The 23,821-nt window shown below is 41.9% G+C and overlaps 1 protein-coding gene across 6 annotated transcripts; it reads left to right on the forward strand.

Moving 5' to 3' along the window:
* The first annotated feature begins 305 nt into the window (after window positions 1-305).
* Window positions 306-23,605, forward strand: RADX (RPA1 related single stranded DNA binding protein, X-linked). 6 transcript variants are annotated; one of them, XM_048959986.1, is made up of 15 exons: window positions 306-898; window positions 1,637-1,779; window positions 3,530-3,722; window positions 6,789-6,897; window positions 7,048-7,139; window positions 7,239-7,358; window positions 8,246-8,353; window positions 9,693-9,860; window positions 10,394-10,554; window positions 11,031-11,239; window positions 11,962-12,030; window positions 16,147-16,217; window positions 17,402-17,695; window positions 19,529-19,708; window positions 20,574-23,604. In XM_048959986.1, the coding sequence occupies exons 1-15, from the start codon at window positions 313-315 to the stop codon at window positions 20,717-20,719; spliced, it is 2,649 nt and encodes an 882-aa protein (XP_048815943.1). In that variant the 5' UTR covers window positions 306-312; the 3' UTR covers window positions 20,720-23,604. The 6 variants fall into 6 exon arrangements, 5 of the variants coding, with proteins under 5 accessions (XP_048815943.1, XP_048815944.1, XP_048815945.1 ...); XR_007379739.1 differs by lacking the exons at window positions 19,529-19,708; window positions 20,574-23,604 and adding an exon at window positions 13,332-13,407 and having other exon boundaries at window positions 7,236-7,358; window positions 17,402-17,419; XM_048959987.1 differs by lacking the exon at window positions 11,962-12,030 and having other exon boundaries at window positions 7,236-7,358; window positions 20,574-23,605.
* Window positions 23,606-23,821: the final 216 nt, after the last annotated feature.

A 23,821-nucleotide genomic window follows, 5' to 3' on the forward strand; every position in this document is an offset into this window, starting at 1 on the left:
CGCTGCCCGCGGACGCGTCCCTCACGGCCGGAGCCGCGCTCGGGGCGCGATGGCGGGAAAGGCGCCCTCACACCGCCCCCGGCCGAGCAAGCCCGGGCAGGCCCCGCGCCGCCGCTTTCCCGCCGTACCTCCCCCGGCGACCGTTAGCGGCGTCGCATGGCAAGCGGCGCGCGCGCGCAGAGCCCCGCCCCGCCCGCCCGTGCCATGGCGGCGCCGCGGCTCCGCCGCTGACGGGAGCGGGCCGAGCCCGCCGCCGCCTCGCGCCGCCTCGCGCCGCCTCGGGCCGCCGCGGCCCCGGGCGAAGGGGCCGCCATGCAGGAGCCCGACCCGGAGCGCTCCGCCGAGGAGAGCCCGGGAGGAGTCGCGGCGGGCGGAGGCCCGCCCGGCGAGGAGGCCTCGTGGCTGCGGCGGCTGTCGGAGGAGGCGCGGAGCGGCTGGCGGCTGAGCGCGACCCCCTCCGAGCCGCCCGCGCTGACGGTGGCGGCGGTGGAGCGGTACCTGGCCGAGGCGCCGCCCGCCGCCCCGCGCTATTGGTACGACGTGACGCTGGCGGACGGCGCGGGGCAGGAGCGCTGCTACCTGGCACCGCGCCTCAGCCGCCTGGTGCAGCGCGCGCACCTGCACGCCGGGGCGCGCGTGCGCCTGACGCGCTGCTCCTACCTGTACGACGAGCGGCGGCTGCGGCGCGGCCTGCTCTGCGTCGAGGCGCTGCAGCCCGCCTCGCCCCCGGCCTCGCCCCCGGCCTCGCCCCCGGCCCCCGCCGCGCCCCGGAGCCGCGGCCAAGTCCCGCCGCCCCTGCGCGGGGAGAGGAGGCACTACCTGCCGCTCTGGAACAACGAGGATCCCTACGGGGACATCTGGGTGGCGGAGCGGCCCCCGGCGCGGGTCGACGTCGACGGTAAGGCGCGGGGAGAGGGGCGTTACGCGGGAAGGGCGGCGGCGTCCTGCGTGGTGTGAGGAGCTGTGTGGGAGCGGGACGGGAGCGGTGCCCTGTGCCGTGCTGGGCGCCTCGCTGCTGCACAGACGTGGAGGCACTGGAGAGTGTCCCGAGGATGGGCAGTGGAGCTGTGAGGGCTCTGGAGCACAAGTGTGACGGGGAGCGGCTGAGGGAGCTGGGATGGGTCAGTCTGGAGCACAGGAGGCTCAGAGGAGATCTTAAAGCACAGCTCCCCGAAGGGAGGCTGTGGTGAGGTGGGGGTCGGCCTGTGCTCCCAGGTAACAGCGATAGGACTGGAGGTGATGGCTTCGAGTTGCACCAGGGGAGGTTCTGGGTGGGAATTAGGGAAAGTTTCTTCTCCAGACAGAGCAGTGGTGTTATGGCACGGGCTGCCTGGACGGGTGGTGGTGTCACAGCGTTTGGGAGGTGTTTGGGAACCGTGGAGATGTGGCACCAAGAGCTGGTAGTTGAACTGGATGATCACAGTGGTCTTCTCCAACCTCTGTTATCCTATCATTTCCACAGTTATTGAACATCTCTGGGAATAGTGACCCCAGCACCTCCCTGGTGTGGTTCAGCAGTCAGCAGATAACCCTCTTAGATGTGATGTGAAATCCCAGTCTGAGAATTTTTACTGTTTGCTGAAAAGTGTTTCAGCATCCAATCGTGAATGCCTCCTGCTTTTTTTCTTAATGGCAGTCTCTAAGCTGATTTCCCTTGGTCAGCTGGAAACGACCTGGAGAAGCAGAATTCATTTCCGCCCGCTGCTGGTGAGAGTCCTGCACAAGTCTAGGCTAAGGTACTATGGGAAGCCAGAGAAGAAAATGGACATGCCGTACCAGGTAAAGAGGGTTCAGGTCAAGTCAATACTCTTGAACAAACTTCATAAAATATTTGAAAGTTATTATTCCCATACAGTAAAGGCATAGAGTTAAGAGTTATGTTATAGCTACTTTGTATTGAGTGCCACCTACATAAACTTGCAAGGCCCTACTAAGTAGGGAAACAGTGGAGTTGTTGACGGTACATACAGACTTTGGTTTGGATGTGTTTTGGTTGTTAAATAGAAAAAAATACTTGGAGTTTATAATAGCTTAAAAGAGTAAATGTTTTCTGCTCTGTATGCTTTGGAAGTCAGAGTTAGTCTGTCTGTACCAAAAAAAGAATTGTATTCTGTAATTCTTGCACTTTGTGATTTCCAGTTAGACTGTTTTACTGTGAAACTCTTACCAGCTCTCAGAACATGTTTTTCTTGCAGTATTTTTGCATAGTGCTTCTTAGAAATAGGCAGGACATGTGGTTGGCTCTTCATAGAAACTGAGCACCCGTGAGCTGCTCTTCCTCCTGCTCCCCCAACTGGAGAAGGAAGAAAAAACTGGAAGAGCAAAAACAAGGAAAAACTCCAGAGTTGTGTTAAGGACAGTTTAATAAGTGAAGAAGGAGAAGAAACAAAAAAATGATGCAGAGGGCATTTGCCTGATGCACAGGCAGTGTCTGAGCAGCAAGTGCTTTGAAAAGACCCAGTCTCATTGCTGAGCCTGATGTTATGTGGCATGGAACGTCCCTTAGGTCAGTTCAGGTCAGCTTTCTCAGCTGTTTTGCTTCCCAGCCTCTTGCCCACCCCTGGCTTACTTGCTGCAGAAGAGAAACAGGGAATCAGAATAGCTTGGGTTGGAAGAGACCCCAAGGATTATCAAGTTCTAGCCCTTCTGCTACAGGCAGGGCCACCAACCTCCAGATCTGGTGCAAGACCAGGTTACTCAGGGTCCCATCCAATCTAATCTTGAACACTTCCACGGTTGGAACATCCACACCCTCTCTGGGCCTCAGAACTGTGCAGGCACTGCTCATCAGTAGCTAAAATGCTGATGTGTTACTTACGCTATTTTAGTTGTGTGTAGAGAACATAGCACCATGAGGCTGCTGTGAAGAAAAATAACAGCATCCCAGCAAGATTCCATGCTGCAGAACAACAATTTACAAACAGGTCAAATAACTTGTGTGTTATTCTACGGAAAGAGGGAGATCTTGTTCCAAGTTTCCATTCTCTCTGCATGTGAAGGTGAATCTTGGTCTCTTATTGGAGGAGAAATCTGTCACAAGCAGAGATTCAATTTAAAGATGCTGGTTTACAGTGCAGACTGTCTTCTGTCATGTTTTATGAAGAATGTTTACCCAATGGGCCTGTAACAGCTCAACTTTTAAAACATGCTTTTTCATCATTAAAATGTTATTCTAAATATTGCATTCTATCTGGTAAGGAAGAATCTTTTCTCTGAAAAAAGAAACCCACAGATTGCAACTGTTACCCCTACTGTTACTGAATACTAGAAATAAGAGTTTGAGCTAGAATAGCTGTGGAAATTGGGGATTCCTCCAGCTCCAGTACTCAGTGCAACTTTTGGAACATTCTCAGGGTCTGTTTGCAGTCAGTGAAATTGTTCATGAGCCAAGCAGCCAATGCATGATTTGTCAGTCCTCTCCTTCCCTCCACAAAAACAGAAAACAAAACAAAACAAAAAAAAAAACAAAACAAAAACCCACCAGAATGATGATAAATAAAAAATGAATGTATTTTGTCTTTTTCTTTAGGCTTACTTTGAAGTTGCCGATGGTTCAGGCATGATGTCCATGGTTCTGTGGAATTCCTTATGTCCCGAATGGTATAACAGTATAAATGTTGGCACCGTGCTCCTCCTTGAACAGTATGCTGTCAAAGACTGTTATCCATTTAAAACACAGCCAACCCCAAGAGATCCACAGATGAAGAGATTTACTACAATCGGTTAAGTATTGCAGGAATCTGTTTTGATTCAATGAACTACAGCTCTAGTAGGAAGTGAATTTATTGATATGTTGTCTATCCCTACGTTCTGGCTCTGAAAAATGTCTTAGCATACTTCTCTGTTTAAATTTGGATCGTGCCTTTGAAGCTTATTACAACAATTAGTTAAAACCTTTGTTTGAAAATATGTATGTACAAATCCCTCATACTCCGGTACTGGATTTTAATCTGGTTCTTTTCCTGGTTAGTAATACAGATATCACTTGGGCATTGCTGATTCCTGCTTCCAGGCCATTACGGCGCTTCATCGCTTTCATCTGAGCGTAGCCTTCAGTGGGAGCAAGCCCCAGTGCAAAGCTCCACTGAATAAACCATTGCTGATGCTGTCTGTACTGAAACAGCAGCACCGTGGGAGCACTTATTTGAAGAATATCCCTTGGTTGTGAGGAAGTACTTCCTTTCTTGCTGTTGTTCGACAGATATTCAAGGGAATTGTGCTGCAGAAGCACAGGTGCCACAATATAACAACAACAGCCTTTTCCAGGGTGGTTTTTTTTCTCTCCTGTTTCGTTGAAAGTGAGTTTTCCCTCCCTTAGGGTTTATTCTTGGAGCAAACAGCAGCCAACTTTCAGAATACATCAACAGCTGAAACAAGCAACTGTGTTTGTGAAGGATGATGTGTGTATAGCTTACTAACAGTGATGGCTTCCTAATGCAGTTGCTACACTGCATAAAAGTAAACAATATTTTCCCTGCTAGTAGCAGTGTGTTCTCCAATGAATCGTTGCCTTAATATCAGATGTTAAGTCTGAAGACTTGGTGATGAGTTGACAGGAGAGAAGTGTTTAGCCAGGCAATGAGAGTCTGGGAGGGAAGCTGATGCTGACTGCAAGCCAACCCTCAAAGCATTTCTGATTGCCACAAAGCCTTTCTATGTGGAGGGGATGGAATAAGATATGTTCTGAGATTACTTTCTCTATGGGCAAACATGGCCAATTAACGCCTTTATTCACACTGTGTTACTGATTTCTGCATGTGTGATTGGGTAGAAATGTTGCTGGAGAGAGAAAATGGAAGTGAGCCAGTGGGCAGTAAATTATATCTCATGTAAGATTTAAAAGAGTCTATAGTAAAGTGCAGTGGCATGCTTTCAGACACAGATAAACTGAAAACAAGTGATGTTTAGTTCATACCAGCATGTATGTACGGTATCTTCTTTCCTAGCACAAACCTCAGAATTTTATCTTTGTAGGAACTTGAAAAGCAAATTGTGCCATGTGTTGGTAGGTCCTGCATCTATATATCATGTAAGAGAAGAGTCAGAAGGGAACAGAAAATCGAACAGAGCAGTTAAAATCAATTTTATGCAGCTCTCAAGAGCATGATTTTCTTTTGTTGATGTTTGAATGACAGTATATCTGAAATCAAATGCTTCAACTATTCTGTTAATATGTCCTTGTGCACTCAATATGAATCAGCTGTATTTCAGTTTTTAAAGCGTGCACAATGAAAATTCCAGAAGTTCTACAGCACACTGGTTACAGCAATCAGTTACAATCAGACCAAGTAACAGTTACTTTTTTTCCATGATCTGTTTCCAATTTGTAATTCCATCATATCCCAACTTCAGGATGTTTCCTTCACACATTTACAGGAGAATGAATTTAAGATGTGTCTGGAGGATTAACAAAGTCAGAGTTCCTTAGGCCACGAGGGAAAGCACTTAATTAAGAGCACTTGCAAGGCAGTTTGCTGCCAGCCTATCACCAGTTCTCTGTGAAGTGAGTTCTGTAAAGTGCACATTGTTTCCAGTGTGGGATTGTGTGACCTACTGAGAGGTGCTGTTCTGTAGCCTGACATGGCAGAAGCTCAGGTGGTTCCATCACCTTGAATTCTGCCTCTGAACAATGTGTCACACGTCACTGCATGTATGTGGGACAGATCAGAACAGCTGCTTCAGTCAGCTGGACTGAGCTTCACTTCCGAGTCATTGCACTGTAAATCCTAGCCCAGTCTGTGACTTTCATCTAACCTCAAAGTGATAGAAAAAAAACAAAAGATAGTTTTGATGCTCAGGAAAATTTTATTTTCAGAAATTGTCTTTCAAACACTACTTGAAAGCACCACGTGCAAAAACGCGTTAATCCCTCTAAATACTTTTCTGGCAAGTAGCAGCCTGAAGAAAAGAAAGTAGAGGATCTGACTTCAAGTATAACATCTTCCTAGTGTCACATGGCTAGCAGGAGGGACCTGATAGACCAGCTGGACAGATTGCTTATAGCTAGCAGTTGCTTTTCTGAGTGCATTATTTGAATAATCCATTGCAAAGTGTCTTGTAGAAACTGATCAGCTCGGTGTATTTCATACCGGTGTGCTTTATCCAGCAACGAGAGAGGCAGTGCTGTACCACTGTGTGTACGCTGTAAATGAAGCCATTCCTTCTGTATTTTTATCTGGTTGCAGCCTCCCTTCTCTCAGTACTACTATGTTTGTAATTTAGCATCTAAACACTGCTTAATAAATGAAAATGTTCAGGTGCCAAACCATAAACGTTCAAAGACCTTTTGTTTTCTTGTGTGGCCGTGCCATTATTTCTGTCATACTAATAACAACCTGAACTGGTATCGTACGTGGCTGTTTTCTTTTGCTAGTTCTGTCTTATTTTGCTTTGATGTCTGCAAGGCAATTTTAGATTGCAGTGACATTTGTAGATGAAGCTGGAGTAGAAATATTTCGTAGCTGATCAGTGTTATGCAAGTTTTGATGGCTTTTATTTTAATATCTGCCTGATCAATCTAATTGACTCATGTAGGGAACTGGAAAGTTTAGCCTTGTTCAGATTAAAAGTTGCACTGTTGTGTGCTGTACCTGCATTCCTTACTTTATCTCAGTGGAAACGTGAAGTCAGGAGGCTTCGCTGGTGGTTTCCCAAGCAGTGAGACGTGGTGGAATACATCATTTAAGAAAACTCACTCAGTTTTGTTGTGGGTTCTCAGTTAAAATGAAAAGTGTTTTTTGAATGTGCAGTAGTGCCTTAAATGCTTGTGCATTTTCTTTCTTTGTCAGAAATCAGCCTCAACGTACGAAACCCACCGACCAAGATCAGCATAATTTCCGAGGAAATGGTTAAGGCAGAGTGGGGATTGCCTGAAGTTAAATACCAGTTTGTTACAAGGTAAAGTTTGTTGTTTGTGAAGCTGGATCTTAGACTTCATAAAGTTACCCTGAGCATTAATTGAAGATGTGCTTTGAGAAATTTTCTGAGGAAGTTTTATGTTTTGCCATTCGTTAATACCAGATTTGTTTCTTCCGTTTCGTTTTGCAGGACGGAGCTGAATGACTTACCCAACAACCATTCCTGTGATGTTATTGGCCTTGTGACCTTTGTAGGAAGGGTGCAACGAACAAGAAAGAAAGGTGTTTCTAGAAATATGGCTTCTGAAATTTATCAAAGCATTTTTAACTGTTTGAAGTAGCACTTACATGTTTTTTCTTATTACTTGTATGTATAAGAAGATGGTGAAGACTTCTGGCTTTATCGTTGGGCACATGCCATTGATGGGACCTCGGACAAACCATTCATCCTGGAAATATTTGCAACTTCTCAGCCAGATGTATTTGAGCGTATTCACCCAAGTATTTATTTCTTTACAGTATTTTTTGGTTATTTTTTTTTTTCCACTTGGTCCCTTATTTCAAATTCTGTGTATAATTGCCACTAAATTAAAAGTAAAGATCCCTGGATTACCACCTCAAACAGAAAATCACCGTTGAGGAATTAAAAGAAAAAAGCGAATGTAACTGTTTGAAGCTCTTATCTCACTCTGATCTGCCAGTTAATCTAAACAGCTAGGTAGACTACATAACCTATCTGTGCTCATCTGCTATGGTTAATTTCAAGCAGAATCTAGCGAAGCACCTGGGGTAATGTGCTGCTTCATCAGAGACAACTAAAGAAAGAAGGCAGCTGTTCCAATCTATTACTCTCTTTGTCCATAAATAAGTAAATACGTTACTGGATATGATTAAGAGGATTGGAGGGAGAGGTGAAAGTAGAAAAGCTTTTTAATTTTAAAAAATATATTTTCAATTATTTTTGTTGTACAGAAACCATCAATAAGCTGTGGTGGTTGCTGCATGTAAGCTGATAATGAGAAGTTTAAGGCTGTGGACTCCTTAATTATGGATTTTGAAAGGGCTTCAAATATTTCTTTTTGCCCTTCTTCCTCTCCTCCTCCTAGCACTCATCCTTCTGGTGACACTGCTCTTTGTTAAATTGATTTCCTACCTGATGAAGTGTCCTCCTAGTGTATATGCTGAAATTTTCTTGCACAGTTCTTAAGTTGAAAATCTAATGACATCTCCCTTTTCTAATTTATAGCAATGGCTAAATGCATTCTGAAGTATTTATAGGGTCAGTAATTAAATCAGCTTGTTTTGAGCACTTGAAATGAATGCTGTGTGTGTCAATATGAAGATCTGCCATCCATGATAGCCAGTGAAACAGAAGCTTTTTTTTTCAGTGACATACCTGGTGTGTACGCAGATGAGGGTGGTGCGGGATCTCTCTGAGAATCCTTCCCACACAGTTTACCTTACAACGTCCAACGAAAGTCAGATATTCATCACAGGTAACTTGAAGTAATTTTAGCTGTTTGTACTTCTAATCTTAGTTGGAAAGGTGGTTGTATAACAAAGTATGCAGCTCGTAGCATTCGTTTCTCAGTCAGAAACGACTGAGTAATGAATGTTGGTATTACAAAGAGAGAAAGATTGCCTTCTGGTGAGGCACAGGTGGATGAATCTTATGAGAAGTGAAGGCATTATCAGTTTTAATCATACATTTACAATTTCTTTCAGGTTGTTTTAATCATTTGATAGTGTTGCAAGGAAATCTACCCATTTTCTAAAATAAAAATAAAAATCAATTGCAGCTTTTGTGTTTTATAGGATTTCCTTATTCCAGAATATTGGTACGACTGGGCTAAATTTATCTCAGTCAATATTTTTCCTAAAATATTCCGAGAACTGTTCTGTCCCATCTTTCCCAGTGCAGAGGGCCCTGTGCATGCCTCACGGCCTTGGAAGGGTTGTGCTGCTGGACCACACTGCAGGGCATTGCTTCCAGATGCTCGGGCTGGAACACTCCCAGTGCAGTACCCTGGCCCTGTGTGCTGGATGCAACCAGGCAGCAGCTCCCAGGCAGCCCTGAGCACAGCTTTGTAGCACGTCTGTTGAATCAGGAGGCAGATGGTGGCATGTTATTGCAGCTGAGCAGTGTAGTGGCCTTATTGCAAGGCAGTGCTGGGTGAAACAGGCATCTCTTTCCCACGTTTCTCTCTCCATCTCATGCCTTCAGTTTTACTAAGATACTACCTACCTACTCAGTCTGAATCCTACTGCTGACGAGGAGGAATGGAGAATAATATGTGCTAAAAACTGATCTGAACTTAGTTGCATACATGTGATTTTGGCTAACAAGCTGGAGACTGCGAGCCACTGGAGGAAATTGTTGCATTTGACAGTTTAGAAATAGACCTGTTCAGATTATTTGATAAAACTAGTCAGTATCTTCGTTTTAAACCCGCCAACATCTGCAGATGTTTGTATGTTCTTAACCATTGAGGTTACCAAAGAGTGAAGGATGTGTAGGTCTTCAGCAGAGCAACAGAACGAAGTGATTGCATTCATAAACTCCTCTGAGAGAGTGTCCTGGTAGCTCTGCCAATTGTTGTATTTCTTTTCATTAACTTTTGTCTAACTTTTAAGTGTCAGCTACAAGTGTTAGACAAGGAATTCGAGATACTCTTTCTGTGAAACACCATTGTCTAGTAGGAAGATCTCTTTTGTGTTCTCAGGTGCAGTTTTTCCTTGTTCTTTTTGCCTGTGCTGTTCAGAATAGTTTCAAGCTAAAAATTGATGACAGTAATCTGCTTTATTTTTGATACCTGATTATTTTTGTTTTAACAGGGTGGCACAAGGGCCAGCCATACACCAAGGATACTAAAGTGAAAAACTTCATTCAGTGGACTAGAACGCAGAGTGAAGCTAATCAAATGAGGAAAACTGTCATTGGGGGATATTACCCTTTTCCACGACCTCCAAACAACTTTCTGAAGTACTGCAAGAATAATAAAGGTATCACGTTGTCAAATATCTTTAGTAGCATTTTTCAGTTGAGTCTTACTTGGTTAGAAAGCAGCAGTGTTAGTGATTGTACAAATTTGTAATGCCATTTAAGAGAGTTTTCCTGTTGTGAGTAGTAACGTATCATAGGCTAAATCCTCACCTTAAAGAAACTATCGTGGCACCATTGTCTGCAGGAAACTCTTAATAACTTACATGAACTGCAGGTCTGCCCAGAAGCTTTACTTTCACTGCTTCTAAATCAGAATTAAAGGGAGTTATACTGAAGAGTATATTGAATTAGAAGTTTCACCTAAAGCACAAATTGTGGTATCTGATAATGCATACTGAAATATACTGTGAGGAAAAAAAGCTTCTTGTTTAACTTCTTTTTCACGTGCTATGAAGGGTTTTCAAGAACACGTTTTTAAATCAATATTTAGTAACCAATGACTCCGAAATTTGTTTTGAATCGTGAATACAAACATCTTGGTACTGTATGTCTTTAAACTCATTGTCTCATTTGTGGGGCTGCTCTTTTGCAGTTGAATCAGTTTTGAAAGCCATAGGCGAGCTGGGAGAAGAGATTGAAGGTCTGCATTACAGGGAGCACAAACGCATTGCTATTCAAGGAATAATCAGTGCCATAAGATACATCAGCTGTAGCAGTGCAGCTGAAGATGCCTCAGAAGTGGAACTTGTACAGGTACAGCACCTGAGAATGAATGCTGTAGCACTTAAGCAGCTCTGATCGTAGTTAAAATGGAGAGTTTTGCATTTGATTCCAGGAGTGAGCTACACTGTCTCTTGATTAACTGCATTTGTTATTTTGGGAACAAAATAGTTTGGAAAATCACTGTTTGAAGACTTCTAAAAAGCAATGATTCAGTGCTGTTCTGTGTGTGCTGTAGCCAGCCTTCTGTACCACTTCATAACTGCTTAGGAGCTGCTCATTTACCTGACCAGATAATTAAAAGTTAATTAGAATCTGAGAGAGCTGACTATAGCAGTGTTTGCACTGTCACTTTGCAGACAGAATTTATCTTGCTAACGATTGGCAGGGAATTGCTGCTAGATAGGTACAGTAAATCATTCACTCAGAAATGTACTTGAAAACATTGAGGCTTTTGAGTTGCAAGAATTAGTTTTATGTACTTTAAAGCTCTTAATTAATTGTTGCAGAAAGATGCACAGACTCTTGAAAGCTCTCCTGTGTCAAAGCAAGATGACGTTCGCAAGGGAAAAACAAGGAGCCTTCAAGGCGCAGAGCTCGGGTCTTTTCGGGAGCCAAGTTGCACTCCTAGGGAACAGCATCAGCATCAAACTCAACTATCAAAAAAGAGTACAGCCAAGAGAAGGACTCTGCACAAATCATGTACAGACACAGAACAGTAAGCTCTTATCATAACTCTGTAGTATATCTTCTAAAAATGTTTCTGAAAGTTAATTCAGAGCTCAGCCCCTGGAAAAGCATGTAAGAAAGCTAAAAAAGCTGTTTATTGCTTTTTGATGTTCAAAAGGCAGCTACGTACTTCTCGTACTTCTCCTAGTATCAAGTGGTGATGTCTGTGATTTATTTAATGAAATGCTACTGCATCTAGTCCAACGTAGGCAAGGGTTACAAATCCAATACAAGCGGTGAAATAAGGGAAAAAAAAAGTCTGAGAAAACCTTGCTATTTTCAAGAGTAAAATATTTGCTTGTGCAAGGTTGTCATTTATGGTGATGTGTTTGTGAAAGATCCAGTTTACCCATAACTGATCTTAGAAGCCTGGCGTCTATATTGAGAGATCTGAAGTTTACAAGTCTCATCTCTTCACTTTTCACATCCAAAAGTCATAATGATGGGAAAAGAGCAGGTGTTCAGAATTTTTTATGGGGAAATGAAGTGCAATATAATTAGGATTGAGTGAAGAGTTTAGACAAAGAAATGTAGTGTGTTGAAGTTCTGTTTCGGCACTGTTAGAGCAGACTTGTTAGTGGATTTCCATTCCATAAGATAAATTCCAGCATTCAAGTGTCTTAGGTTCTACCTGAAAGAAAAACATGCATGTTCTTTGCTCTGTGTATTTAACAGAATACTGTAAAATAATGGTGAATTTCCTATCTTAAGGGGAACCACATCTGTTACTTCTGTATCCTCTTATCCCTATTACACACGATCAGCAAAAAAGAAATTAAGGTAAGTCACGTGAAGTTAACTATGTTAAATAATTGCAATGATTAAGCAAAGATATTTGAAACTCTTGCAGGTCAAGATTCTGTTGGAAGTGAGAGAACAGGACAGAGTAAAATTTAATATTTTCTATTAATTTTCTCTGCACTTATTCTAGCTAAAATATATGAAATTCTTTTATCCTGAAACACAGTTCTGTGTATGATACACAGATGTTTACAGCTACTTGTGCTGCCTGGGGAAAACACTGTCACAGGGGTCCATGGTGATAAATGGAGTAAGGTATATTGTATTTGTTTTAGAGAGATTGCAGTTTAAGAAGGACAGTCAAATGTAGGATGGAAGGATGCTTCGTTAGCAAGCAGAGTGAGCAATGTGATACCATAGATGGTTCTGTTTGTAGCAGCTGAGCTGCACGTTTATCCTCTGTGCTGCAGTGATGGATGTACTGTGGGCCCTGAGAAGTCCTGTGGCTCCTTCCACTGCCCAGCACTCAGTCTTTATTGAGCTTGGTTTGGATCCAGAGAAGGATTTTACAAAACCCAACAAACTACCAGTCTGGGTGGGAGTTTCAAATCCAAAGCCTTGACAAGACTGGAAGCTTAAGAAATAACTATCAATGGAAATTTATTTAAAAAAACAGTGAATGATGGTACCTGTTAGTCTGGGTTACGTAGCTCCTGTCATTTCCTGTAAGGGTCGTAGGTTCTTCTCATTTGTTCCAAACATAGCTTGAGTAATGGGAATGTTTGAACCCCTCGCCGTCAGCGATTTCAGAATGTCTGATTTGTTGGTGGAGCTTTGGGTTCGTAGCACATGATACACACAGACCATGGAGGCACAAAAGGGGCACATCTGTGAGGAAAGGCCGTGAGGTGTGGGGCTGTTCAGCCTGGTGAAGGCCTGAGGAATTTCATCATAAATGCCTGAAAGGGAGAGTGCAAAGGAGATGGCACCAGTGGTGCCCAGTTGCAGGACGGGAGGCGATGGGCAAAGCCTGAAACACGGCGTGTTCCATCTGGACATCAGGAAGCACTTTTTGTTACGGTCAGCATGACAGTTAGCCCCCCAAGTGCCTGCTGGATTTACTCACAGCACCTCTTCCCTCTTCACTGAAAACTACATTTCTTTTGCTTGTTGAGAACTAATTTTTGTTTTGTTTTCATGGGGAGAGTGGGTGGGAAGAATTTGTTCTCCCCTTTTCTTGTAAGTGAAGTAAAAAGTTAAGGTCTGTTTACTTTGTTCTCTGCTTTTCTCAATCTGCTACTGTCCCCGCTACCTGTGTATCCTGTGCTCTATGCCATTAGTGCTAGAACTCCAACTAAAGGAGGAGAAAGTCTGTGTTGGATTATGGGAAGCTGTTTCACTCTGTGTAATTAAAAGGTAACTTGTGTATTTCTGTAATTAACTGTGAAGTCGTACTGAATTCTCCAAATTGCAGGGGAATAAATGGAAGGTTAGCCTGATGTGCTTTAAGCTTGCATTGTTCTCTGTTCTGTTGCTTAGATGTGGTGGGACTCCAGCTCTCACTGAGGTATTTTAATATGCTGATGAAATAACAACAATAGCAGTATGTTTTGAAGCATGCTTTGTAGCTTGGAATATTTTGTATCTAGTGTTCTGTGCAGCATTTCAGTGTGAGGTTGCCTTGCTGAAGGCTTTTTTTGGTTTTAGACAGAAGCAGGTTTTTTTTTTTAGGCTCTTTATTTGACAGCCTCAGTTCCTGCATTTCTGAGGTAACTCACATGACATCATAGGGTGTTAGAATGTGTGACGCATTCTGATTATTAAGGGCTTCAGAAAGTTAAGAGGAAACTGATTAGTTTAACACTCTAGTTGGTATTTATATCCCTGCTGCCAAAGACATTTAACATAATGAGCTTTTTATATACCCAAAATCAGTTTAATCGGTGGTTTAGTGTGGATGGAGAAAGATGAGGAATTTCAGACCAGCTTATTTTTTCCACTGAAGTGAAAAAACCACAGCAGTAGCATTTTAATCTTCAGAAACTTAGCACTGCAGTTACCACAGAATTGCTGATGACGTTCTGGACAGCTTAGAAGTAACTTGTCTGCATGCTTTTGTCCTTGGACATCACTCATAAATGTTTCATGCAACTCAGATCTTTCTTGTTTTCTCCATCTTCTTGCATCTGGAAATAACAAATAATGAAATAAAGGCCTTTTTTTTTTTTCCCAAGCGGGTACCTGTGGAAAGCAGAGCCTGCAGAATACAGCCTGCAAATAGGAAATTTGGCATGGGGTTCTCATAAATTGGCAAGTTCTCTTAAATTGGCACGGGCAAAATGAGAGCGTGGATGTGTTGGTGCACAGCAGCCCCAGCAAACTGCTCTAGACATCAGGTGCCTCACAGTCTGGCAGGCAAAGAAGCTATAAATTGTTGTGTATAGACAAGTTTCCCTCATCTATAAACTCAGCTGAATTTGTGCCATACAAACATCCAGTGCAGAGCGTCCAGGAGGAGTAACCTGTTGCACAGGTAGTTGAAGTCATCCCAGCCACAGATGTGTGTAAGAAGCCTGGGAAGAAGTGGGGAAAAAAACTGGGACAAGTTATTTCTACATCTTTAAGAGGCAAAAGTAGCTCTAAATCAGAACCTCCTCACCTTGACAAACAGGCAGTTCTAAAAGAAAAAGAAACCGTTTGTATGGCATCATCTTGTCAGTAGTATGGCTCAGTGTGCTCTCCTCTTTAATGAAGAGGGAAGGTGGCTTGCATCTCACTTGGCATGTTATTTCTGAGCGAGCTTTGTAACGCTGTGTGAAGTTTTCATGTCTGTTGTTGAGGAGGCTGAATGTTGAAAATGAGAATCGGCTCTGTGGGCATTCATTTTTAATTAGACAGCTTCTGTTAATCATTTTATGATGTCTTTAATGTCTTGAAAATTTATTAACATAGCTGATATGAAGGTGATTACTTTATTACTGTGCATACGCAGTAATTACACTCCAGGACAGTTCTAATAAAAAGAATTAATCATTCATAAGATACTATTTTAATGGAAAGATTCTTTTATCTAAAAATAAGACCATAAGAGGAACAATGTAATTACTGAGTTCTTCTGAGAAAGATAAGAACTTTCCAGCTACATTGCTCCAGAAAGTGTAAAATCCTGCTGCATAAAATTAGGACTTGCAGCTTGTATGTGTATTTCCAAGATTGCACTGGACCTCTGAATTAGAAGAATATTTTGGACCATGCAGTGGCGTTGAAGAGCATTGCAGTCTTTGTTTATCAGTGCTATTCACACAACTGTGCTCTGAGGTCAGTTGGGTCGTGGGGGCAGGTGAGATCACGGTGCTGTGAGTCCACTCTGGTAACTACTTTGTTTTCAAAATGAAGTGGCTGAAACCTTAATTGATCAGTCTGTGCTGTTTGAGTGAGGATTCTTTTGTGCCTCGGGTTGGAGGTGACAAGGCAGTCACTCTGATACATAGCTCACACCACGGGGATAATGCATTTCTTAGAATATCCTTAACACTCAGGAAGCACGACGTATTTCCTTTTGTATTTTCACCACTGTATTCTAGGTATTTTCTGTTTGTTATGAGACATTAAAAGAGGGTTTTTAAGATTTATCTTCATTACAAAATTGCAGAATGTGCAGGAAAAGTCAAAATCTTTTTACCACTGAAGTAAAGAATATCCCACTGAATAGCATGTACAGCCTTTGTTTTTCTTTGTCTGTGTGTTGTTTCTGTGTAATTGCAGTCACAGTGCTTTCTTAGTAACCACTTCATAGCCCAGTATTTCAGAGGTACCTTAAAAATTACTCTTGCCTGCATCCCACTTGTTTGTGATGCAAGATCCAGTAGAGGGCAACAAAGACTGGCTTTTGTGTGTCTACTTCCTTATCTACTTCATAGAGCAATGAAATAAGGTGGTTCTTATCTTAAGCTCTTGAAAATTGATTTACTGAGGTCTCATTATGTCCAGCTGAAGTCTTATGATGTGAAACCAAGTGCAAATACTCACTCATTCAAGCCTGTTTCATTTATCACTAGAAATCTGCCAAGATTAGAACTTCTGCTGGGTACTGGTTGAGATAAAATAGATTTGAAATATAATTTAAATATATATACATATGTTTCGTTTTTATAGCTTGAATGAATTTCAACATGAAGACTGTGTACAGGAGCAGGCTCCATCAGACAGCTCACAGTGCTGTGCAGGTATGTCACAAGTAGTTGCTTTGTTTACAGGTTTAAGCCAACTTCTTCTCTTCAGGTCCAAAACAGGCAAAGGTATCCTTAGAACCACTGTTTTTATAGTCAGCTCTTCTGTACTACAGAGACTGTAGGAACCTCTAGGGAGCTGCTGTGGCTTGCTCTTATCCCTGGTGCGCTACGAAAGCTGTCAGCAAGGACTAATGCTAGCATTAGGCTGTTTCCCAGCATGAGAAATAGATTCTCAGTGTTGCTTCATACAAGCTGTAAGTCTCTGTTGTGCCTCAGAAGACTCAGGGGTGCTCAGGAGACTTAGTATAAGTCTTCACATCTTCTTTTGACGCTTTTCTTCCTATACTGATATGCATGTGATAAAATTGTCACTCTCCAAGAAGACAATCACAAAATGACATGAGTACATAATTAAAAAGACAAGATGTGGGAAGAAATGGTACAGCATACAAGCCAGTCATGAGAACAATGGTTAATTTTTTTTTTTCCTCAGTTAATCTTATCAATTTTTTCTCTTTTCCTCTGCACTTGAAATACAAAGTCATATTCTAAGCAGCTGCTTTCCTGATGTTTGTTTTTTGGATGAAGGAAGAAGTTTGGTTTGTTGTCATTATGTGAAGCATGGCCTGATTTTTATTTCATGCCACTACTTTGTCATGTTTTCTTCTTTCTGAAGGTTGCCTGGTAAGAATTTAACTGTGCAGGAAATGTTTTGAAATGGGCTTTCTGATAAGCTGAACGGAGGGCATTCGAAGTCAGTAGTGACAGATATATACATTTTTACCATAAACTGTGCTCAAACTGTTTATAATAATAGGAAAGAACAATGGAGCTATCACTATATAGAAAAGAAGTTGAAGTGTGGCATAGTCGTCAGTGTTTGTGTAGTTATTGTGGAGGAATGGGGAAGTTTACCTTCATTGTACACGTTTTCAACTTGTGGTGGTTTCTGAGCATTCTTTAAACAAGTTATTCACTCTCCAAAAATGGGCCACGGTGTCCAAACGTAGCCTCTAAGGTTACCTGTTTGCTCACATTCCAAGCGTAGTTCACTTCTTTGTGTTCTTTGTTTTGAACATACTGCCACAACTGAGATGTTCTCATGAAAATATTTCTCGTCGAGTCGAGATGATGTGATCCTATGAGCATACAAGCAACTAACTATTTATCAATAACAGACCAGGGAGAAATAAACGATACACCTGAGACTGAAGAGGTGGCGAGAACCTGCATTTCGTGGCAGAGTGAGCTGTGGGCACAAGTGAAAGACAAGTTGATGAAATATTTGCATCACGGCACGATTTTCCCAGAAAGCATCCCGTGTAAATTTGATTACATGTACAAAGACTTCCTTATGCAGCAGTACAACCTTCATGCAGCAGTGCACCAGCCAAAAGAAACCAGAATAGATAAAAGTATCGGTGAATTTAAGAGCACTGGTGGCCTTGGATATTATGAAGTGACAGTTCTGGGTGAGTATTTGGTGGCCTGGCATCTAAAATGATTAAGCAAGAGCAGAATAAGATCTTAGTTGTTTCCTGTGTTGAGAATGGCTTGGAGGTTGGTGAGAAATTGAGTGGGTTTCTCTGGCTGAAGTCTTTGGATGTGTGGGTATTTAAGTTTGGGAAAAAAAAAAAAAAAAAGACATTTTAGGTCTTTGCTGGAGGAATGAATTAGGATCATATTTCACCAGAAAGCTGTATTTCATTGCATTTACCATCACATCATTAATTTTAATTACTGGATATTTTGTTTCTGCTTGTTTCACTTTCCATTTAATTGCAATTTTGTTTATAGGCTTATGTTTCTTATTTGTAGAATTGTGTATGGTTCCTTCAGCTATTTATTATTACAGTAAAATATACATTCTGTGCAGTTGTTCAACCAGTTTGACTTAATAAAGTAAATAATCCAATTGCTCTTTATTGTCAGCTAACTTTTCTGTTAGAGAGGTGTTCATCAGGAGTAATTAATGTTCTTGAGGACACCTTTTGATCTTTTTGAGTTTCTTTTGAGCTTTGTCCTCATTGAAGTTTTCTTTCTTGGTTCAGTTGTTCCTGAGGTATCTTTTTTCTGCCCTAAAAAAAAGTAAGGGCTTGTATTTTAGCCATTCTCATCAAGTGTTCTGCTGCTTTTGGTTGGCACAAAGCATCAATTGATTGACCTGTAAGTAGAAATGTGTGAGCTGATGATAAATATGCAACAAGATCTCTTCCACTGCTGTGGAGTATTAATCTGTTTGGTTTGTTTTGCCAATGAAAGGAGAAGGAAATTGGCTGGATTAACAGTGCTCATGTTATGTTACTGCACTTTAAAAGTTTCCATTATTTACAAAGGGGGATTTGCAGAAAAGGTGTTTAAACATTTACAGTCATTAGAATCCTGGAACATGCAATGTAGTTTTCCAGCTGAAAGTAACACAAGTACTGCACCACGTACTGCATAGATATACTGGATGTAAATCAGATTTCTTTGCCTTCCTAGCAACTACAAAGCTATAAAGGAGTGTGAAATGGCACCCTGTATTGCTTTAATGCTCTTTGAGCTAACTGCATTGTTACCTTAAAGCCCAGTGTTTGCAGCACTGGCGGTTTCAGTGTTCGTGTGAATTGAGATGGTTGTCATGGGTTCTTAATTAGTGAGCAAAGGGCACATGGCTGAGAATCTTCTGAGGGTACTTGGGTCACTCTGAAAGCAGTGCCTCCTATTTATTTCCATGGAAACAGCAACAGATACAAACAGTGGTGTAACACTGTTGGATAGAGCAAACTCTCAGCTACAAAACACTATTTGTAAGCAGTCCCCACCACTGGCTGTGTGTTGTTGTCAGCAGTGCACAGGAGCCTGCATGCCACGCTCATCAAAATCTGCACCAGTGGAGATGACCACAGCTGAAACCCTCTGCCTCACTGTGCTCACATCCACTTTTGTTCTCCATCAACATTCAGTAAGTGTCAGTGAGTGTCAGTAGGTACCGTTTCTTCCATGTGGAGGAATTCAGTCTCACCCTTTGCTCCATACCCAATTTCCACATCAGATGCATTCTGTCAGACTGCCCCTCTGCTGTCACAAGGGAACGTTTGGGAAGGTGCAGCTTATCCTGCTGTGCCACCAACATCTGCCTCTGACATCATGGGCTAACACCCTAACAGCAGGCATTACTTTCAGAGCAGCCTTCATGTATACCAATGTTCAGCCTTCAGTATCTGATTGTTTAAAAAAAATAAAATAAAAAAGAAACGCACCATTGAGTTGTTGATAGACTGGAGATGAAGTTTACTGCTAACAGATACCTTTTCTAACAGGTATAAACCACGATGTTGCAATAGATGTTGCCTTTCTCCCACTGTTCGGTCATGAAGATCCCCACTTATTTCCCGTAGAGGAAGTGGAAAATGACCCGTTGTTGTCTTGCATGAGTTGCATCTCCTGTCAGCAGAAGGCCACTGGCACTGGAACACTTTGTGACGTGTTGCCACTTTCAAGTAAGACTGGCTTTTACTGACGTCACTCTTCTGTCTTTTGTTCTGTCTCCCAGTGCAAACTTCAGTTGTCCATCGGGCGTTGTTCACCTCTTCACAGAAACATCTGAATTCGATGTGGCCATCTTTAATAAACAGATATAATGCTGCATTTTTCAAGCCTTTACTGGGGCTGCTTTTGTACTTGGAAAATAGTATTTTAATACCCAGAATGCAAACTCCAGAGTGACCCAGGCGGTGCCTGCAGTTATTTGCTGATGTAAAATTATACTGACATAGTAGCCATTACAAGTATGTGAATAATTGCCTTCATCTGCTTTGAGATAGGGTAGAATAGCAGTCAGTCCACCCGTTTTGCTGATGTCACTTGGAACAGCTGCTTTAATGCAACCTACTATGCCTATAAACCAAAGTATTTTCCAACTACTGAGTTATTTTACCTCAGATTGTACTTCTCATTGCTGACACCTCTCAGCAAATGTGGTGATCACTGGTACTGCGTGTCGCACTGCACAGTGCTAGATCGGTGTGGTGTTTTCCTGTATGTTTATACAGGCAGACCTGATTTCATTCAAATGCATCTTTGTTTTTCCTTGAATTATGCTGTGAAACCTGAGGGCCGCTGATGTTCAGTGCAGATTTCAGCTTTTTCATTTCTGAGTTCTGATGCTGTCACTTCTGGTGGTTGAATTTATTAGTGAGGTTCTACCCCAAAAAATAACCATTTCACAGTTGCCCAACACTTCATAGTCCAGGTGTGTTTTTCAGTGAAAGAAGGTTAAATGTCTACGTTTTCCATAACTTCATGGACAACCATGTCGATTCATCGTGCTGTGTGTATCTTAAGACTACTTCTCTTAACTTCTAGATGAAATTGTGAAAGCAGCAATGGACCTCGACGGCAAACATGTTGTCTGTATCTTGGACGTCTGTCACCTGGGTGATGACAAGGTAGAAGTCTTTCTGAGCAAAATCTACAAGACAGTGGAAGTTGATGTGCCAGATCCAGTTTAATTTAATAATTTATTTTTCAAAATTAGATACTGTTGAAAAGGAGGGGAATAAAACTGCTGTAACTTGAATATGCCCTCTACACACTGCACTTTTCTAGAATGAGCAGACAAAAAATCACCATTCGTACAATAGAACAGTTGCAATGGTCATCCACATAAATGAGAAGGATTGTTGCCTTATCTGTGACACTCACCGATCACATTATTGCACAGCGTCTTGGTCACTTGTGTGCAAGAAAGATGAACTGGCAATATGGTGAGCTTTTGAAAGGAGACTGAGAAGCACGTCTGTGATTTGTCTTTCCCTGCCTAAGTGCACAGAGATGTAGGAAATGTATGTATTTAGGTGAGAACTTAGAAGAGAGGTAGGCTTTCCAATACTAAGGGCAGTGTTTGCAATAGGATTAACTGGCCACAGTAAAAATTTAGGCTGGAAATCTAAATTGTCTTGAGGGTAAGAACTGTTACGTCCTGAAGTGATCTTTTAGTGGGAGGTAAGGGAGACAGCCTGACTGCTTGCACCTTGCAGCCTTTAGTGCTGGGGGCTGAACTCAGTGATCTAAGAAGATATTTTCAGTTCTTTTTACCTGAGCAAAGTCACCTGTATTTCTGTATGTCTGCTTTTGTACGTACAATGTTGGGGGGTGAGTATAGCACCCAAAGGATTTTAATGTATTTTATTTATTGATTTAAAAAATGAAATATTAAACTTTCTTAGTGAAGCTTGCTTCTAGCTTCGCAAGAGAAAAACTTTTTAAGAATTATGAAACATGTCAGGATGCTGTTTGTCACACCATTACCTTTTTTTCCCTGTTCACTACTGGTACTGTTGTTCTTCTTTTTGGTAATAGCTGAAGGGGTGAACCCAGGAGCTGCAAGAAGCTGCTGCTTCCAGATGCCCAAGTGCTCTAAAATCCTGTCAACTCTTTGGCTCTATACTAAGTAGCAGCTGCTGGCTCCTCCTCAGCTCAGAACTAAGTCCCTCCTTCTTCATACTGGCCTCAAATCACTTATACAGCTGGATTTTGATGGGATTATTCTGAAGTAGGAGCTAAGACACATTGCTGGCTGACGGCTTGTCCATACGAAATGCTGGTCTCACTTCAGTTGTTTGAGAAGAAACGATTTATAGAAGCAGATTTGTTCTGAAGCTTCAGTATTTGTTCTGCTCCAGAACAGAAGCAGAACTGAAGCTTCAGTATAGAAGCAGAACAAATCTGCAGGTAACAAATCTGAAGCAGGTAACTGAGAGGCACCTCTTTCAACTACTGTGTCACTCATTTGCTGTGAGGACAGTGGATTTTGTCTTCAAGTCCTTCAATCCCTACCCTAACTTCAGTTAATGGTGATTGAAGAAGAAACTTAGCTGCCTTTATTACAGTAGAATTTCATATGCAGCTTGATATATGAAGGCATTTACTTTTTATTTCAAAACAAACAAAAAAAAGTATTCTGGTCTCTATGATGGTTTACAATTTAAAAATGTATTAATGAGAGAAGTTTAGTTGAAATTGCACAGAGAATGAAAGTTAATTAAATATGACTGTGTATTGTATGTTTATATTTTATATATATCACATAGTATTAGTTCTGGAGCAATGCTTGCCAAGTCAAGTCTTTGTAACCATACCATAGAAGGCAAAATGAGCACATAACCATCCCAGAAGAGCTGGGTGTTGCTTGCATGTGTAATTTGGGTGTTCATGGCTACGTGAAGATCAGAGACCATTGCTCTAGAATGAGGAAAATTAGCACCAGCACTTGTGTACCTAACTGAGCCCTGCTGACTGTGTCAGTATTTTTTTTATTGATACATACTTCAGGTGGAAGTCTAATTTTAATAAATCCATAGTTTCTAGGAGCAGTTTTTGCAAATGATGATCTTTGTGTAAAAGGACGGATGTGGCAAACAGTGTCACAGTCACTCCATCCAGTTGCTCAGGCACTTAGTCCATCCCCTGCAACAGACACCAGTGGGTACTGTTTGCTGCATCGCACTGCTTTTGCTACACTTTAAACAGATAGCATTAATCATCTGATCCTCCACGTTAGGAGGTTTCCTAACTCTAAAAGAAATATCGTAGTGCTGTTGAATATATGTAACCTGCACTTGAGACTTTCTAAGTGTGTAACTTTATTTTACTGAAGTCACAGTAGAAATTTTTCATGGCAAAAAGGGAGGAGATCCCTGAACTCCTTCCTGAAGAATGAAGTGCCAACGTGAGAGTCCTACGCTTTCTTTGTATAGGCAGAGAATATTCAATGCCCATCGTAGACTTTGAATGTGGGTACTCTGGGTTATGCTTTACCAACCCCATCCCCAGGAATCACACTGATTCTGAAGTACTGCAGTGCGAATATATGGTTCCACCAGTCTGTTGTCTCCTTTCTCCTGTCAGAACAGCACTGCAGTACTGGAGGTGGGGAGGGGGAAGGTCCTCTCTGCAAAGAAGCTGCTTGCTATTTTGTTTTGCTTGGAGTTTATTGACTGAATTATACAACCAAAGTGATTTTGATCCTGAGTTTATCATGTTAATTTTGCCGTGTGAAACCAGGATACATTGTCTTTACTCCTGCAAAATACGTCATAGGAATCCTCTTTCTTGCTGCTGTATATTGCCACTGCTGAGAGGAGCGTATCACCAGCTTACGTTCTGTAACTGTGTAATTCGTATCCAGCCAAAGAACTGTACTCTAACACCTTACATTTCCATGTTTCTTGTGTTTCCAGCATTAAATAAAAAAATGAACCAGATGAAGGTAAACTGAGTGTATAGCTGATGGTACTTTTGAGTGTGTGAGCCTAAATCATATTATCTTAGAGGTCAGTTTTATGTGTTGTAGCAATAGTGTAACATTGAGAACTGAATAATATAAATAAAATAATATCAATAAACGTCTTGGATTCTTTCTTTCGATTTTGTAACTTTGCTACTGAAAGCTATTGCAGGAATCCAGAGCTGTGGTGATTCTTTCAGTCTTCACAGGAGAACGAGGTTAAGCTTCCATCAAATGTACACGCAGTGTTGTGGCACTACAGCAGACCAAACTGAACACCTTACTAACAGAGGAGTTCTGCTGTTCGTTATAAAATACAACTCTG

This window comes from Lagopus muta, chromosome 13 (assembly GCF_023343835.1).
Source record: "Lagopus muta isolate bLagMut1 chromosome 13, bLagMut1 primary, whole genome shotgun sequence".
NCBI classification, from domain to species: domain Eukaryota; kingdom Metazoa; phylum Chordata; class Aves; order Galliformes; family Phasianidae; genus Lagopus; species Lagopus muta.